The 19,210-nt window shown below is 37.5% G+C and overlaps 1 protein-coding gene and 1 long non-coding RNA gene across 2 annotated transcripts in view; one reads left to right on the forward strand and one right to left on the reverse strand.

Annotated features, from left to right (window-relative positions):
• The first annotated feature begins 7,168 nt into the window (after positions 1–7,168).
• wscd1b (WSC domain containing 1b) lies at positions 7,169–13,308 on the forward strand. Its single transcript, XM_057322013.1, has 9 exons — positions 7,169–8,060; positions 9,775–10,350; positions 10,440–10,554; positions 10,804–10,988; positions 11,265–11,386; positions 11,789–11,960; positions 12,057–12,221; positions 12,433–12,633; positions 12,756–13,308. Exons 2-9 carry the CDS (start codon positions 9,939–9,941, stop codon positions 13,106–13,108), a joined length of 1,725 nt encoding a protein of 574 aa, XP_057177996.1. The 5' UTR covers positions 7,169–8,060; positions 9,775–9,938; the 3' UTR covers positions 13,109–13,308.
• The window catches only part of LOC130546629 (uncharacterized), a 57,070-nt gene continuing 50,683 nt past the window's right edge, over positions 12,824–19,210 (reverse strand). The window contains exon 3 of the long non-coding RNA XR_008961790.1: positions 12,824–12,933. This is a non-coding gene — a long non-coding RNA (uncharacterized LOC130546629). The remainder of the gene's footprint in view (positions 12,934–19,210) is intronic.

Below are 19,210 nucleotides of genomic sequence, written 5' to 3' on the forward strand. Positions count from 1 at the left end.
CAGAGAGATAGCACCGAGGCGCTGCTGGTATGACAGATGCAGTGCTGTGGAATTATGGGACATTGAACCTGATAAAAGGCTATTAATTAATGTGTGCAGCTAAGTTTGAGGTTGAATAAGACATGCATATACTTTTTGCAGTTGTTTTGTGTTTTCGGGGTATAGCCTTTTCAATATATCCTTCCCTTACACACACCAAAAATATTATTGTTGTTGTTAGTTTATTAATTATAATAATAAATCAGTATTGTTTGTCTTATTTACTATACTAAAGTTTGTCTTTTTTTCTTTTCTAAACCATATAAATAGTATTTTTAGGCATAATCCATTTAATTTAATTTATTAAATGAGGTTTATGGTTAAAATAATTTACCAATGGGGAAGATAGATAGTTCATAATAAAATATATATATTTTCTTTGAAAACGAATTTTATTTTACTTTTTTTACATCATTTTATTTGCTCCATGTAAATAGATGTTTACTAGTAAAGAAAAATATTTCTGAATGTCCTTAAAAACAATAAAAACTGAATTCAACTAAAGTTCAACTAAAGAATCTGACTGAATAAAAATACAAATTTGCGATACCCAACACTTATATCATAACAGAAATGAAATCAGGATGTACTGTAAGATTCGGTCATAGAAAATGTTTTTTACTAATCTGTTATTTCAATGGCAACCACTGTGTAAAACATGTTTTTATATAGTACCATGTCCAAAAAAGACAAGAAAAAGTACAAAAATGGAGAAGAAAAACTCTTGCCGTGTACAATTATTTCACAAAATATCCATAGAATGTCATCTATATTTCCTGAAACATAACCTAAGAGACCCCCCCAAAAAATCACAGATGAGTGATCTAAATGCCCGGAAGCCAGAGGACATGAAGACCATCTCAGCTTCTCTTCCACTCTTCCTCAAAGGTCAATGTTTAATGGATGACTGTGCTCTTAACATTCATCTTAACACTTTATATTGTCAGTAACCATCATTCCAGGGTGGGTTGTGGCCAGTTTTAGTAGATAACAGAAACTATACATTTCCCCGGGTGGCTTAAACGCACAAATCACACTGGTGAGTTATCTGTTCCTGGTGTTATAACACTGGATTTATGAACCATAATCAATCAGGTGACTTGGGTTCCTCTTCTCTCGTGACTTAAATGGATCATGTGATTGATAGCCTCACTAACAGAAGAAACTAACAACAGTATTGGCGATACCACATATTTTCTCCAGGGGCTTCGGAAAGCCACATGTCTTGCCGGACAGACATGAGAATGCAGTATAAATGATTCACTAGATGAGCTTGGTATAAGACTAACAAGACTATAAGTGTTTCTCATACTTATCTGACCAAGCCTTCAACTTTAAACACTTAAAGTCACCATGAAATCAAAGAGGAAAATTCCATGTGTTTTACACAGTGTTGCAGTGATGATTATAAATTATTTATCCGTGCACACAATTTTCTTTTTTTTAATTCATTTGCGCATGAAATCTTTAATCAAAAACATGAAGCTCCCTTTCCCCTCTCAACAACAACTCTTCACCACATGACGTAAGCAACACCAAAAGGGTAAGACTATACTGACTGTCCAATGGCCAGGCATTTTTAGCCCTCCCCTCCAGGCCCAACTTACAACAAACCAATCAAAAAGGGAAGGGCAAAATAAAGCCCCGCCCCACAATTTTTCTAATTTCAGAAGCCGTTTCACTCGGATATACGTCAAGATACGGAAAAGAAGTCAATCGCAACTTCTGTTTCATGGTGAGTAAGTAAAATTAAGCGGGCAATTTGTCCTGCACAGTTTGTGCTACAGGCATGAATGATACCTTAAATACAGAAAGGTGTGGGGATCTGAGCCATATCTGGCAACCAGAATATCACTGAGATTTGAGAATAGGTTTCTGGATGAATGAAAGTTCAAACAGTTCAAAAAGACACACTGTAAAAACTGTAATATTACTGCACATGGGGCGCCAGAAAAAGAAACATAAAATAACATTTTTGTATGCTTTTTATGTTATTTTGCACCTGCCACGTAAATTTGCCGTTTATTCCTGTAATTTCACTGCATTTTAAAAATATGTGAAAATTCTGTAAAATAAAATGTACATAAAATATTATCTTTTTTATACAGTATACCTTGATATTCATACACAGATCATTAACAGTAAAACATTTTGCTTGGCATCAGCAAAAAAAAAAAAAAAAACACTGAATAGAACTCCTAATCTGCCCCACAAAGGAAAAGTGCAGTAACTACGCAAACACTGAATCTGAGAAAAATGCCTTTAAAATGTTCACACCAGCCAGTCATTGGCTGCAATTTTGACACTCTTGTTTCTCTGAAACAGGAAAAAATTTAACCAGGAGACTGGTCACAAGACAGAACAAATGTCACAAAGCCCATTTCAAGCCTTATCTCAATTTTGACCAAATGTGTAGTTATTGCACTTTGCCTTTGTAGGACAGTAATTTTTTTAATGCTCTTTCTTGGATAAATAACTTGTTCTAATTGTCGTCAGAACAACAACAATATCAGGAAGTTTATGTAAGTTTTGCCTTTATTACTGAAACCAGAGACAGAAATCTCATCTCTTAATTGAGGCCCAAGTCAAAATACGTCAATACAGCTGAATTGTGAGATGTTGTAGACATGACAGTGTGTTCTTGTGTGCTCATCTTTGAAATGGCCCTCAATACACTGCCATTATGTAAGGGATAATGTACAGGCAGCCGGTTGTTATCTCCACTTCGCGTGGGGTCCTGATCACACTGTCGGGGCTTCTTTCGCGATAACAACCGGCTGCCTGTACATTATCCCGCTTATTACACGGCTACTTGCCACATTAGAAAAAAACTGGACAAAAAATATGAATTTGAAACATTTTATTAGCTTATTAATGGTTTATTTTGAAAGCGTAAACCTTCCGCGAAAAGATATAGTCCCAAGCGGCTATTAAGCGGTTGTCTAGTGTTTTAGTCACAAGATGGCGCCAGACGGTAACCTTTGTTGGAGCGGAGGGATATTAAACATACAAGTAGTACCGGTCATGTGTTATTAGTTTTGAGCGGTTGTTATTTGTAAAGAACAACCCTTGAAATGTCGCGACTGGCCAATCAGAATCAAGCATTCAAATGAGCCGTGTAATAATCAGAGAGAACAGACCTGTCTCTGGTGTGTCATGTCTGTGTCATTTAATCATCGCATTTAAGGTAAAAGAAACCCAGAAAAACAAGTGCAGAATTAAAACGGATGACACATGTTGGATGTCTGATTCTCAGTCACTCATTCAGCAATTCAGCATTTATAGTGGCTTCACCATCCATGCTAAACTACAACACTTTTGCAGTTTTTCTACAGCTTTGGCACCATGTTCGTAACTTTGAGACTGAAAATCATAATTGAGCAGTTTCTCAATCTACTGTAGAGATGGCATCCGCTGCGATCACTGTCAATCATTCTTTCACTAGAATCAGAGGGTAATAATGCTGCATGCCTCAACGTCTCAAGCTGTCAAACAAACATCTCAATCACAGAAATGAGCACATATTCACATGCTGTGCTGTTCGCATGCCACATAATTATTGAACTAAGCCAATTAAACCCACTGAAGTGACAGGCAGAAACGATTACTATTTACCCATGCACAATACAGTATTGTTTCTTCTTATTAAAAATCAGAGTGAAGAGTGTCTCACTCTCAGCTTCCAGAACCACCATGTGTTACGTCCAAAGAATCTTCCAAATATACACTCAAAAAGGTACAAACCCAACCGATGGGTTATGCAGTAAATTAACATGGGTTAATTTAACCCACTGGGTTAGTTTTTTGGGTTGGAAAAAACCCCAGCATTTCTTTGGAGTGTAGGTGCTTTATTCAAATTGTATCTGAAGGTTTGCATTTGTCTCAACAGAGATAAAACATGAAGGAAAGGAAGACAAATGATTACGAAATTAAATGGTTTTATATTGGGGGTCTTTGGAGAGAATCATTTAGGGAACATTGAGCCATTATCTCTCCAGCCACCTGCAGAAATCAAGGAGTTTGATTTGTTCATCTCAAATGAGGGCTTGAGGTTTTTTCACAAACATCAAGTGTTGAACACATTGAGACCAATGAGAATCATATTAAAGGAATAGGTCATCCAAATTGAAAATTTGGTCATTATTTACCTCTGTAGGGCATCGTCTCATTCCAAACCATTTAACCATTAATCCTAAAACCTATTTTACCCAGTTATTACGGACTGTAAACTCCTAAAAGGACAAAACAGGACAAATTCAGCCACTTTCTGTCAAAAAACTGATCTACATTAAAGAAACTAGAAATTCAAATAAAAGTATTTCAATCTCTTGAAAAGAGAGAAGCCTCGCCTCCAAATGTTTTGTTTACTTGTTTGACTTTATATCACATATTTGTTTGTATGCAGGTATTTCCCACGAGTCCCCATAAAATGTCAGGTTTGATTTTTCAAAATGCCGCAGAGATAAAGAACTACTCGTATTGGATTCGTGCATAAGCGGCCAAAGACCTCGGCTTGGTCTATTATTCACCCATTTAAATTCCAGGCCACTATTTTCCTGGACCCTCAGTGTGTGTGCGTGTGTGCTTGTGCGTTCGTGTGTGTGTGTGTGTGTGTAGAGAAGGTTCTCCCCCAGGACTGGTGAATCAAAACACAGTGTAAGCATGACTGCCATCCAGATGAGAGAGTCACACTGCAGGATCTCTCTCTCAGAGAGAGAGAGAGAGAGAGAGAGAGAGAGAGAGAGAGAGAGAGAAGAGCTGGAGAGAGAGAGAGAGAGAGAGAGAGAGAGAGAGAGAGAGAGAGAGAGAGAGAGAAAATATTCAGGACTGATGAGCTTTACAAACAACAAACAATGATGAAAAGGTTCAAGGTCAGCATTCTCTGTCACTTCGAAATTAACATGAGAGAAATAAGCCTGAGAATCATATCTTAATAATGTTCTGGTCTCTACATATTTTTCACTTGTAAATATGAGCAATCATAATAACAATGCTAATATCTGAACCCAAGAGTCAGGGCAGGACATGCATTAGTCACAGATCTCCACGCAGACATTAAATTTAGAGTCTTCCCTGCTGCGGTTTACTTGATTTTGATTTGCTCAGAATTGGTGCCTTATCTTACTAAGTGATATTTATGATGTATTCATTTGCCTAAAAACCCTTGATAATGCATTCCAGGTGAATGTTATTGCTGTGCTTATCTGCGTGATGACAGTCCACCCAAAATATTTTCTTTAATATAGATCAACATACAGTATACGGCTACAGTATACGTTGCTATTTCCTGTTCTTCTCATTACTGTGGTATGCGCTTACAGTGAGCAGACCATCATTTAAGAGTGAGAGAAAGATTCCTTCACAACAGCTGTTCCAGTAAGAAACTTCGTTTAAAATCTTTTGCAGCCGTTCGTAGGATATGTTCACACTTGGCATCTTTTTTTAAGCTGCCAGCGTTTGTTTTACATTATAATCCTGAAGAGTAAACCGTGTTTTAAAAAAAAGTCCTGAGCGCTTTTTCAAATGCCACCACCAGCATCTTTTTCGGCAGCTCAGACCGTCTTTTCAAGTTGAAAAAAGTTAAACTATTCTGAGAAAGAAAAACGCCCTACGTCAAGCGCCTTTTTGACAGCTGACCAGTGACAAGCAAGTAGCAAGTAGCGAAATCTGATGTTTCCATAACAACAAGAACAACATGTGAGGAACTTGTCAAGGTTTTCTTGACGCCAAGTGTGAACACACCCTTAGACTGCAATTTAGTTAATCTATTAAGTGCAATAATAGTTATAATAGTTATGCAATAATAGTTATGCAAGCAATGTTATATCTATGCTATTTACTAGAAATGCACTGACCAATCAGAATCCAGCACCTGATCTCTTACACTTATAATTTTGTGTCAATCAAAATACCATTGCATAAGTTTTCTCTGTTTAAGACTGTAAAATCACTCTCAACAAGAATTTTTTTGCATTTATATCATTTCTTTCTAACGTTTGAAAATGTATTCATTTCACACAGCTCATAAATCATGCACAGAAAATGACATGCAAGAGAAACAAAATCCATTTGACGGGATTGCGAAACTCAAAACAGCTGCTGTTTTTAATAAATCAAAAGCCTACAAGAATAAAAGACAGCAGCGAGAGAGAAGGTAGAGAGAATGAAGATGGCTCTCGTCAGAGAGAGGTGCTCCGGGCAACGGACTGAATCTGTGGATGGGCTTGAAGCCCTGAAGTGTGTGGCCATCAAGAGACTCAAAGAGATTTAAATCTGCCTTTCTCCGCCAGGACCAAACGAAATCGATTCGTCGATTGGTCCCTGACCTTGAACATCAGTGCTGTATAATTACTTGAAAACACGGCGGACTGTTCTGCAGTCAGTGTTCCTGAGTGTCAAACCTCAAAAACAGATTAAGACGACGAGTGTGAGGAAAACAAGCCCTGCGTGTTGGACACATACAGCATGACTCACTCATACAGATGACTGTTGTGTAGTTGTGTGACCTGAACACAACTATTGCTTCACAATATTACACAAAACATATTTATAAAAAATAATAATAAATATTAAGTAAATGTACAGTAATATTTTAGAACACCTATTCAAGTTATAAATGTAATTTAATGATGGACATTCAGATGGTCTGGGGACTTATGGGTCTATTCTCTTCTACGGGATGTTTAAGAAAATTCATCTCAGCTCTGTGTTTGTTTATGTTTCTTGGTCTCGTTTTCCAGCTGGTTTCCTCTGTGTGTGTGTTTGTCTGTCCGTGTTTGTCTTTGCCAGATGAATGTACTCGTCTTCTGTCTGCACTACAACAAATGCTCAGTTCTGCTCGCCGCAGATAGGGAAAGATCTCTCGAGCCAAAGGGAACGCTACATCTCAGAAGCACAACAACACTGAGCCATCATCTCTCTCTCTCTGATGGGCTTAACAATCTGAATAGCTGATAGCTGACTAACTGATACCCATATAAAAGCTTGGGTTTTTCTGTCGGCTCTCATTGGCCGGAAAACAGAATCCATGTATGCTTCAATAACAGCAGCATGAAAACCTTTTAACCTTAGATTTTGAAAGCCAGCGAGGGATGAATCAATGCACGTTAATCAAACAGACAAACACAAAATAATATAAGCGAGATTTATTAACTGGGACTGCAGACACATTTGCTCTAAAAGCGGATAGAAAGATGCATAGATTTAAAACATGTAGACCATCAATGCATCCTAAAAATCACAGCATCCCAAGTTATAGTATGCTGAAATTTCGAAATCCATTACATTATGCAAGAGTACACTAAAAAAGATGGGTTATTTTCAGCAGCGTTGTGAAAAAGGGACAAACCCGGGTTGACTTAAAAATGTTTATATTGACCCAACAACGGGTACCCAGCATAAGTTACAAAATCCCTTCTTGACCCAACACAGTGTTGAAAATAACCCTGCATTTTTTAAAGTGTAACAAAACAGTATATACTTGTACTTGGCCAACATTATTTGATAATAAGATTTAGCTAAAAATCCCAGTAAGACATAAAAAACGTGTGACAACCTGCCCCAACTTAACATTTATAAAGAAAATGCACTAGAGAACCCGAGAACAAAGTTTCAATTTTAAAATCTTTTAACCTTTCAGGTTAAATATCCACATTAGAGTTAAGAGACAGTGCTCTTGTGTCTAACAGGACCTACGCCTGTAATGAACTCTAATGGCATCACGAGTACAGTCCGTGTTTTACACGTTGCCTGGGAACAACAGCTCCCGTTTTATTCACCACGACCCGCTCGTTTCATCCCACCGAGTTTAACGGGAACGACAGATACCGAAAGTCACACAACATGGAGGAAGAGTGCACAACTTTACCAGTTTAAACAACATCTCTGATAATCGACAAGAAACATCCAACAGCGGGAAGTGAGCATTTCACGCGAGGAATCATTGGACTCAAGCGCGGAGCTTTTAAGCTGGAAACATCCGTGAACATCTGATCTGAGACACAACATCAAATAACACTGAGGTAAACAAGACTAATCTCAGAATATACTCTAATTGTGCGTCTGTTTTCATATCTGACGTACAATCGAATGGTGCGTCCACAAATGTATATCGTTCGTACTTAAAGGAAGTGTTGTCTCGGTCGTCTTTTAAAACACCCCAGATTTTACGTTTGATTTCATTTTGCCTAGGCTATACGTATTTCAGTGTTTTAAGATTGTAATTATATCGTTTCGTCAGTATATGGTCATATAATCCCTAAATGATGGGCAAATGATCAGAATGTATAGATCAGAGTCTATAGAAATGAATTGGGAGCTGTCCGCGGTCCTGAAAGCACTATGAAGACTCAAAGTACTTGCGTACTTAAATGTTAAAAAAAAACTTCATTCTGTCTCGGTCCTTTTGAAATAATATGACAATCAGTTTGGATTTAAAAAGTTAAATTGGCTCAAAAGCGGATATATTCAAAGAGCAAATGAATGACCTGCGGTTAAGATTTCTGCTGCATACTACTACTATATGTGATGAGCCAAATAACCTTATGAGACCGTGTTACTATTTTACGTTTTAAACTAACCAGAGTTTTCTTTTTAAATGTAAGATAAGATGCATTATCTGATTAGACATCCCTAGGCTGGATTTTAAAATCTATCAATATCCATACATAAATCTTAGAAAGGACTGATGTCTCCTACCCTCTTCATTGAGTTCTTGGATGTAGTAACATAGCTTGTGTCCATTTGCCTGCTGTGTTCAATCACTATAGAAACAAGTGGTTAAGTTTTAAATGTGTCTTTAGAGTGGTCTTTCCCAGCATGCTACCGTTCCGTCAGACTAAAATAGTCGAGACGATCATATCGTATATACACCAGAATAAATATACAGTAGATCAGCTTTGAAAAACAAGCCCACTGCTTTACAAAAAGGGAAGATGAAATCTATCTTGAAATATCCTGTCAAAAAATGTACAATGACTTATTAGATAAACCTTAAATTTCAAGCCACCCTAGCAAGGTTTGTTAGTCATAATTTACTGTACATCATATTTCAGTGCTATTTTTCTTTCCGAATTTTACAAGCCATTTTGTCAGATAATGTAGAAAAGCATTACTGTTTTGGGTTGAGACGTGATGGATATTTGAATCAGAATCTGTATCTATAAAGAGATGTGATGTATGAATAATTCTCCATTACTAACCAACCTCTGCTTGTTATGAAACGGTGAGTCACAGTTCTAATGGATTTAAGGGTCATACGGATCCAACATTTCAATCCGTTTCAGCTGAATATTATAATAGCGCTCTGGCAAAATTCTTCCTGCTCTTACAGGAAATAGATTCTATTAAAGTTTTGGAAAATTTGCTCTGAGCCGATGGTTTTGAGAGCACAGCTTTTCGCTGCAATGGGCTTTGTGATGTGTGACTTGACATTCAGCTGGATAGACAGCTCTCTCCTCCCGAAGGCAGAAATTTGAACGCATCACTCCAAAAGACAGACAACTCACTTACCATAAACCACCAGACATGAATGAAGACCAAGAGAGACAGGAAACCCACTTCTTTCGAATTATGGTGTACTACATAAACGTTTCATCTTGCTCATTCTCTTTCTCTTTTCATTTTTCTAATCGAAAAAGAAAAGATTAGACCCTTATCGATTTCAGCCCTCTGAAGAGGTTGTTTTTGTCTGTCTGTTCATGTATTTATCCTGACAGGTCTTTTTATTTCTTTTAGGGCTGCTGCTCTCCAGTAAACACTCAGTGATGCTGTAGACGCCAAGATTAAAAACACTTCTCAAGGATGAAGATCAGAGCCTCCAAAATAAACATTCTTGTATCTATTTGCTTTGTATACCGAGTCTTGATCAGTCCTGCGGTCTAAACTGGTACAAAGGTAGGATGGCCAAAGCATTCCACAGACTACTGAACTTCTTAAGGCGGGCACAGTTGCTCCTCCTTTTCCTGGGCGTGGCTTACATCATGGCAGGAAGTGTTTTAATGTTTCAACGCTATAGTTTTTCATCACTTCAGAGAGAAACGGATAGCATCACGATCCCCTCTCTACCCGCACCGCCAAGAGCTCAGGAGGATCCTGCTGTCAGATGGTTTTACAGGAGGAATGGTGCCAGACTTATGCTGGATGTGGAGAACCAACCTGTTGATCTGTCAGGTAGCAGATCAGCCCAGAAACACCTCAGATCTCACAGTTTGGAAAGCAGATATCAGAGACGCCGCTGGTTCCACGGAAATACAGACGAACAGCAAAGACCTCCTGAACGTAATCTGTTACATAAGAAAAACAGACATAAAGGTAAGCCGTACTGTTACTTTGAGTTTTTTAATAAAGATGGGTCTGTAAATATGTATTCCTTGTTTTTTTTCTGAATCATTCTTAACAAGGGACCTACATTGGATGTTTCATAAACAACGAAACGGAGCATGCACTTGGAGGCATCGTTCTTTACGACTTCCGTAAAATGACCAGCGCCTTGTGTCAGGACACCTGCTCGGAGAGGTAAAGACGTCAAGCATCTGAAGAGTGAAATGAAAGAAACGCTGTTCTTTAGAACAATGCTTTCAGTGTTTATTCCCGGAAACAGGTGGCAGAACGCGAGCCGCTCGATTTGGCTGACCCGGGGTTCAACAAATCACTTAAAAATACGCTTTCTGATGCCACTTTCTATGAATTTGAATAGAATCTTTTCTTGAATGGAATAGAAATGCCATGTGCTTGTCTATGTAGAAGAATGTTTTTTCTTTACAGTGGATTCCGGTATGCAGGGCTGGAATATGGAGCGGAGTGTCACTGTGGCAACAGAGTCTGTGGCCGTCGGGCTCGGGGAGAGGAATGTAATCTGGATTGTCGGGGAGAAAAGGGATCCCCCTGTGGAGGAGTGGGACGCCTGTCTGTCTACAGAGCTGAGGATCGGCTTCCTGGTCAGAGAAAATGTGAGTCACATAAAGCAAACATAAACACAAAAACAGAACAACACTTTTTAATAAGTTGTACAAGATGCCCTTATGGTAGAAGTTGACATGTTTAATATCTTTTGAGAGTTAGAAAAATGAAGAAATTTTACGAAAACTTTAACATTTGAAGTTGGCCACAGGACACCGGCCAGTATCATGTGCCAAAAATAAATCCAGATGAGCAGTAAAGGGCTTCAACTTCAGTTCACTTGAGGCTTCGTGCAACACAACAGTTTTCTATTCAATGTTTCACAGACAGAACTGTGCACTACCACGGATGTTTCAAGAAGCCAAAGAACTCGACTGACGACGTCCTCAACCAGACCTCTGGGCTCACACACACCCCTCAAGAGTGTATAGAGATCTGCACAGAACAGGTTTCATTCACATATACTCATCGTAAAGGCATAAGACACCCCAAAAAATTGGTTCATTCATCCGTTCATGTTTCTTCTGTGAAACACAAAAGAAGATATTTTGAGAAAGGTCTCAGTGGTTTGGTGTCCATACAGTCAATGGAGGTCAATGTTGTTTGGTTACCAACGTTCTTCACAATATCTGCTTTTGTGTTCTGCAGAAGAAAGACAGACATGAGGGTGAGTAAATGATGAAAAAATACATTTTGGGTGAACTAGCCATATGTTTAGTTCATATAGTCTTTATAATATGTAAAAAGTTGATATATTTACTTTTACATATAATATACAGATTATGATATAATATATTATATTATTACATGACAACTTTCTCTAACGCCTATTTATATCTGACTTTGTCAGGAGCTGCCATTGGCTTTTTTAAGAGGGCAGGACTGTTTCTGCGGCCACGCCCCTTTTGTCTTTACACTGCAGAGGAGTGGACAGCAACACACATGTGGGAGGGGCAACCAAACCACCCACACCACCCCACATGACCTCAACTACCTCCAGGTGTACAGTACGCCTGTTTTAGGTAAAAAGACTGCATATTAAGCTAACAATTAACACTTTTTGGTCTTGGCTAAGAATTTTAAGAATCTTTACCTGAACCAATATCTGTTTTTTTCAGATGCAAAATGCAAAGAAAGAACCTTTCTGCCCCAGAGGTCCAGCACTCTTGTGGCCCTGTCCAGCTTTCCAGGGGCAGGAAACACCTGGCTGCGACACCTGATCGAGTCGGCCACTGGATTCTACACTGGCAGTTATTACTTTGACGGATCGCTTTATAACAAAGGTGAGATTCAACTAATGCACACACAAACCCACATCTTCATCATCTTCAGCTTTTTTGTCCAAAATGGTCTTGTATCTTTCTATTGCATTTCTACTATGAAATATTAGAATAAACATCTAAAGCCATCTGAGCCTTCTCTAAGCCAATAAAAAAATTGAGAAGGCTGGAGTTTTGATGCACAGGTGTATGTGTGTTTTCCACCCTGCTGCAGGTTTTAAAGGTGAGAAAGATCACTGGCAGAGTGGAAGAGTCCTTTGCGTCAAGACTCACGAGAGCGGCCAGCGGGAGATTGAAATGTTTGACTCTGCCATCCTGCTGATGCGAAACCCCTATCGCTCGCTCATGGCCGAGTTTAACCGCAAGTGTGCCGGACACCTGGGCTACGCTTCAGACGTTCACTGGAGGAGCAAAGGTACAGCATTTATTTCAGCCAATCAAAGCTTATGGGCCACTTGGGTTTTATCTGTGTGCCATGAAACCGTTTGTTGTCAGTTGAGGCGTTTCGTTTTCACAATGTTGTTGTTTCTGTTTCAGAGTGGTTGGAGTTTGTGGACAGTTATTCCTCCTGGTGGGTGTCTCACGCTCTGGCTTGGTTGAAGTTCGCCCGTCGCCTGCTGGTGGTCCACTTTGAGAATCTTCAGAAAGATCTTGTTCCACAGTTTAAGACCATCACTGCTTTCCTGAACATCAGCATTCCCGAGGAAAGACTTCTCTGCACGGAAAGCAACAGAGATGGACATTTTAAACGCTCTGGATCTCATATTCTGACCTTTGAACCCTTTACCTCTGAAATGAGAGAACGTATAGATAAATACATCCAAACTGTTGATAAAGCTCTCAGTGACAGAAACCTCAGTGGACTACCACAAGAGTACATGCACAGATGAGATTACATGAACACAGCTACTGCCCCCTACTGGAGTGGATGAAGCGGACCCACAAAGTGCCTCAAATGACGTTTCTAAAAACTTTAAAAACTCGTTTTTGGTTTGTCTTATACTTTTGTTTAGTTGTCGAATTTGACATTTTACTGGACGACAGGAATTTATGTTTAGTTTGTAGATTTTTTCAATAAACTAATTCAATTAAAAACACTTCGGTTTCTTTTTATTTTATTCTTGACCCTCAAGTGTATACATACCATACAAAACACATGACCTTGGCATGTCTAGCATTATTTAAAACCTACTATACTCAGTATAGTATTCTATATAGTATTGTAAACTTAACTCAAATTAAACATACAAATGAAAACATAAAGTTACATGTTTGTTTCTGATTTGCGTTTGGAATCTCAGGGTCAAAGTCTCTTCAAAGGCGCAGATGGGACCAGGTGCATTCACTTCAGACAGATGCTTCACGGACACCGTTTCTTTACAAAAGAGACATCTCGCTCATGCACATCAAAGCAGCTTGTGTCCTTCACATCATTTTATTACATTCTATTGCAATGACTAATGATTCAGACATCAATCCATAAGAACGTTGAATAAGAGGTTACAGATCACAGATTAAGTAAAGAATCTCAGCCTTACGAAAAGAATGGACAGACGTTTAGGTTTATTTGTTCACTTCTGTATGATCTGCCTAGGAGCTGTAAAGAAACCATGGTTTTGAAGGTACAGCAGACAGAAACACATTTCTTTTGTACAGAAACTGTGGTCTTCTTTCAGCATATGCTTGACTGGATATATATCAGGCTCAGCCCATGTACTAGAGACAGAGGTACATTGGGAACGCAAAGTTCCTTCGCCAGCGTAGTGGCCTTGAGCAAGACACTTAACCTACTTGTGGAAAAAAGCCAGGAAAGCTCTGTGGTATTTCTCTTTGAGAGGGATAACGGTAGCATGCTGTAATTTGTATATTAGAGTTTCGTAATGATAAACTGGTACATCTTTAGATGTAAGTGCTTCTAAAACTCAAATTGCAGGTGCGGTGAAGGTTACGTAGGGTGAATTCATATATTTTAGCATGCGTAAAGATACATAAACATATTGGTTGATTATTATTAGTATACTTCAGTTTGGGAACAACTAAATCTTATCATAAGTCTTGACTGAAAGGAATAATTCACATAAAAATGTAAATTCTTACATAATTTCCTTACCCTAATGCCATCCCAGATGTTTAGGAATAGTCTACCACCAACAAAGCCTTTTTAAGCCAGTTATTTCTTTTGCTATAGTCTGTCGGTATAGGAAATATTAGTTTTACATTTCCAGACATTTGTTTTGCCATTATTTGAAGGAAGGAAGTAATGTATGGGGTGGCATGAGGAGGACTATAAATTATGAGAGAATTTCCATTTTTGACTTGACATGAATTTTTGATTTTCATTTGAATTGTCCATTTGTCCATATTGTCACATTTAACAAACATTACATAGCTTCTCCAAGTCATCCTTAAGAAACGAAAAGATTGAGCTGAAAAGAAAAGTTTCTCTGGCTTCCATCAGGTCTCATCTGAGAGAGCATTTGAAGAACACCTTGCTTTGATACGCAGAAACATTTGTATTTTCCAAGAATTGAAACGAGGACACTACTCTGAGCAGAGATCATGGAGCTTCAAAGCTAAGATCAGTTCAAATATTGTTTCTAGAGAATTTTAGCCTTTAAACTCAATCCCTTGCTTCCCTTTCCCTTGTTAAAATGTGAGCACATGCTCCTGCGGTGCGTATGTACGAATCTGACAGATTGACATAAATAACTGTGGCATATGACTGCTCTGTTTGGTCCCTGCCAAACACATCCAAGACTCACTGACACATCAAGCAGGCTGTCCATCTGTTAAATATTGTGTGACGGTGCTGGAATAATCTATCACCATGTGACACAATTTAATGATTTCATAATGTTGTGCTGTCATTTCCCTCCTGCAGAGCAACAGCGTGCTCCACAACTACAGAAACAGATCGGTGATATTAGAGGAAACATCTACTCTTAACTTCAACATACAAGAATAGTGGAAGCCAACACAATCTCACGACAATTCGTAATTATTTTACGTATAAAATTGTATGATTGCATTTGCACGTTTTAATTTGCTTTCACTGTAAAAAAAACTTAAAAAAACGAATTTTCTGTAAACTGGAAAAACAGAAATATACCGTAAAAAATTTTTTTCTGTAAAATTATAGGATATAAGGATATATATTCAATTGTTTTCCCCATTTCTCTTGTAAATTTGTTGTCTTTTTTTGTAATTTTATACTTTTTAACCGTATTTCAAAAATAAAACTGTAAAAAAAAGAAATCTTGTTTATAAGTGCTGGGGCACCAGACATAAACTGTAAAATAACGGGTTTTCCTTGTAAAATTACAGCCCCCGCCCCGTTTTCTTGAACATTTGCTTCCTTTCTGTAATTTCACGGTTTTTGACTGTTTTTCAAAAATATGTAAAAATATGTAAAAAAAAAAAAACATAAAATTCTGGGGTTTTTTATTTTACGTGGAAATTCTGTAAAATTACAGTTTTTTACAGTGTTGGGGAGGAGCTTTAGTATTGCGGGATTTCTAATAATCATACGTTTTTGTACGGTTCACATTCTACGAATTCAATGAATTAACCACCTCATAAAATAGTTACGAATTCCAGTTAGATCAGGCTGAAGCAACAGAGATTTTCTCATTTTGAAAATAAAGAACACACATTCAGCTAGTCAGCAGCATATAGTTATTATAGTTTTGATTTTAGTTTTATTTAGTTTTATAAATATTTTAAATTAGCTTTTATTTTTAGACTTATTTTTTATGTTAATTTTAGTGAAAGTTTTAGCAACTTTGCTGTATTTTTGTCATTTTATAATTTATTTGTTGATTTGTTATGTTACTATATAAGTTTTTGTTTATTATTCTAATTTTAGTGCTTTAAACTTCTATCAGTTTATTTTTGAGGCAACATTTCAATTTTTCATTTAGTTTAAGTTTTTCCAATAATTTTAGGTCAATATTTTATTTGATTTCGATGAACAGAAACGTTTTCAAATGTTTTAATTTAGTAAACTAAAATAACCTTGGTCAGCAGAACACTAAAGTGATAATGACATAAAAAGCTTTTGAACGAGTCAAAAGCACCAACAGTCGCTTTCTCATCTCCCCCTTCTGTCCTGCTGTCCAATTCCCCATAGACTACAGAAACAAACAACCTAACAAACCACAAACCCCTTTTAGTCACATACACCCTTGTCAGACAAAGACAATAAAGAAAACAAATTTGTCCAAACAAGGGCATTGGTCATGAAAATAGCCTGAGTCTGGCAGCATTCAGCTGAAACAGACATTAAGTTTCAAAGCATGTCAATGACTGAACATGCATTGCCGAGCATCTGTGCTTAGGGAGGAAGGTGTGCAAGAATAAACGATAAGAAATTTACATTCATTAACACTAGACTCCAACCTACTTATACTGTGTGAAGCTTATAAACCTCAAAGGACTGCGGTGAAAGCCTGAGAGGAGTCACCTTGAGCAAACGCGTTTCAGTCTGTGGCAAACACATCCTTTTTTATTCACTATGAACAGCACAAATATGCTTTCTAAAAATATATATACATTAGATACATTTCAGTGACACTCTGTTCATTAAAGCATCTGTCGGTTCTTTCTCCAAGACAGCATATTTTGCGGTTGCATTGCATTGTGGGTTACTTAATTAGCTAATAAGCTCTGATGTACTGTAGTGTGTAATAATTGTGTAGAGAAAACGGCTACGGCATCTTTGTGCAGTCTTTTGGAGACGTTTTCAGGCATTAACAGAAAAATAGCATGACAAAGCTGCTCACTGATTTGTTGGAACAGGAAACATCACCAAAAATAAAAGCAGATTCTGTTTGTGCTTGTTATGTTGAGTTGAGCGGGCAACTAGTATTTCAGATAACGGATCAGATATTATTCAAGGAAAGCCTATAGCGGAGACAATGCAGCAGGTGAGGCGTGAGATTCAGTGCATCCATATTAATGAATATAATTTTTTTTATTTCCAAATAAATATCAAACAGATGGTGGGGTACTGAAGCGTGGTGTTTCTCAGCAAAAATGCAAGTGTATGTATATGATAATCTCTATATAACTATCACTTAAAGGTGCTGTGTGTAATTTGGAGGATCTATTGACAGAAATGCAATAAAATATACATAACTATGTTGTTAGAGCTGTATAAAGACCTTACATAATGATGCGTAACGTGCTATTTCTATCTACATGCACCGCGGGACCCCTTACATGGAATTGTCATGTTGTTTCTACAGTAGCTCTAAATGGTCAAACTGCTCTACAGAGCGCGTTTCGTAAATACGTTAGTTCCTTCGGCAAGTGAAAAGAAGTGAAAACGTGACGACATCTTACTTCTGTGTCATCCTCCATAGTGCTACGAAAGGGAGGGGTGGAGTGAGCCGTTGGTTGCAATTCACAACTTTACCGCTAGATGCCGTTAAATTTCACACACTGGATCTTTGAATGAAACCACAAATCACACAGATTGGTGAGAAAAAATGTGCTATTGCTTTCTTAAGTGATTAGAAAGGTTTCTTAATACCTGGTGGAAAATAAAATTCCATTTTGCTGAAAAAAACCTCAGACCCATGTCCATATTTGACTCAAGTTTAATATTTTAGTTGGATTATTACGAACTATCTATCACGTACACACATACACATCAATCGATATTACATACAACATTTTCTAAAGTGAAACTTTTTATAATAAACATCACTAACATGCGGTCAACATCAAACAATAACTCTGCAGGTAGAGACAGATGCAGCACAGATAATTGGAGAGAGAGAGAGAGAGAGAGAGAGAGACAAGCATCATTGCTGCTCCAGTCACTCTGTCATTGGTAATTTTACAACACGAGAGAAACCATCCCATCAATATTGTTTCTTTTCACACTGTACACTGTAAGAACGTTATTGATGTCTGAAATATTGGCAGAACAAACACTATCTTAGAAAAGAGTGTTGCGGTTCTCAAAGGCCTGAGGTTAAGCTGATAGGCTTCCACTGTACCTTCTGCTGAAGTTTGTCTGACTTGATTCTTGATGACCCTGTTGGAAGATTTACAAACGTACAGAGAGCCCTCCAACCAACCTAGATGATCCATAAAGCATCTCGAACCATCTGACTGTAATTCTTATCCATGCTGAATGTTCCTCTGATCTGTCAGAAGATGTGAAGAATGTTTGGGGACACTTAAACGAAGTTCATCCAACAGATTCCTTTCAAAAAGGATCAAGCATTTATTAGAATCTAAATCAAATCTTAAAGACCTTGAATTTCCTTAAAATGATTTTCAGTGAATAAGAGCTAACATCGGTTTAGTTGCACAAAGCTTTTGCTTCACTTCAGAAGACTTGGAATATAGTGCACATGTTTTATTGATTACTTTTATGATATTTTAATGGTGCTTGTTTGTCATGTTGGAGCTTTGACAACCCCAGGTTATTCTCTAAAAATGTTCCTTGTGTTCCTTACAAGAAAGAACGTCATAAAGTAAATGATAACAGAATTTCTATTTACTAGGTGAGTTGTTCCCTAATGAAATGACACGGTTTACAAGAGTTGAACACTCTTAATTCTTTTGGCGATACAATAGTCCATACTGTGTTTCTGACTGGTGTTTGTGAAGTGATCACTTATTTATTCCTTAGTAACATTTTTCTAGATTGTAGAATAATAAAAAAAAACTTCAAAACAATCAATGCGATATTGAGAATTATGTTGCGACCAAAGAAAATGAAAAACATTTTTTTAGTATCTTCAAAATAGCTATAATTTGCCTTGAATTTACAGAATTGTCATTTTTCTTCAGGTCTCACCCTGAGATGCTTTTTAAACTTTATTGAAGCAATTTCTGTCAGGTTAGTTTACCAACAAACCGTATGTGTCCTATAAAGTGACAGCTAAAATTTTGAAAAAAGTTAACAACGAAGATAAATGTCTCTTATGTTGAATATAAATATGAATCATATATTATTAACAGTTTGTTTTCCTTTT

Source organism: Triplophysa rosa, linkage group LG22, assembly GCF_024868665.1.
Source record: "Triplophysa rosa linkage group LG22, Trosa_1v2, whole genome shotgun sequence".
Classification (NCBI taxonomy): domain Eukaryota; kingdom Metazoa; phylum Chordata; class Actinopteri; order Cypriniformes; family Nemacheilidae; genus Triplophysa; species Triplophysa rosa.

Coding starts and splice junctions, on each gene's coding strand:
- wscd1b (XM_057322013.1), top strand. CDS start 9,939: ATGGCCAAAGCATTCCACAGACTACTGAACTTCTTAAGGCGGGCACAG. Junction 10,989..11,264: donor GCTTCCTGGTCAGAGAAAAT/GTGAGTCACATA, acceptor AATGTTTCACAG/ACAGAACTGTGCACTACCAC. Junction 12,634..12,755: donor CGTTCACTGGAGGAGCAAAG/GTACAGCATTTA, acceptor TTTCTGTTTCAG/AGTGGTTGGAGTTTGTGGAC.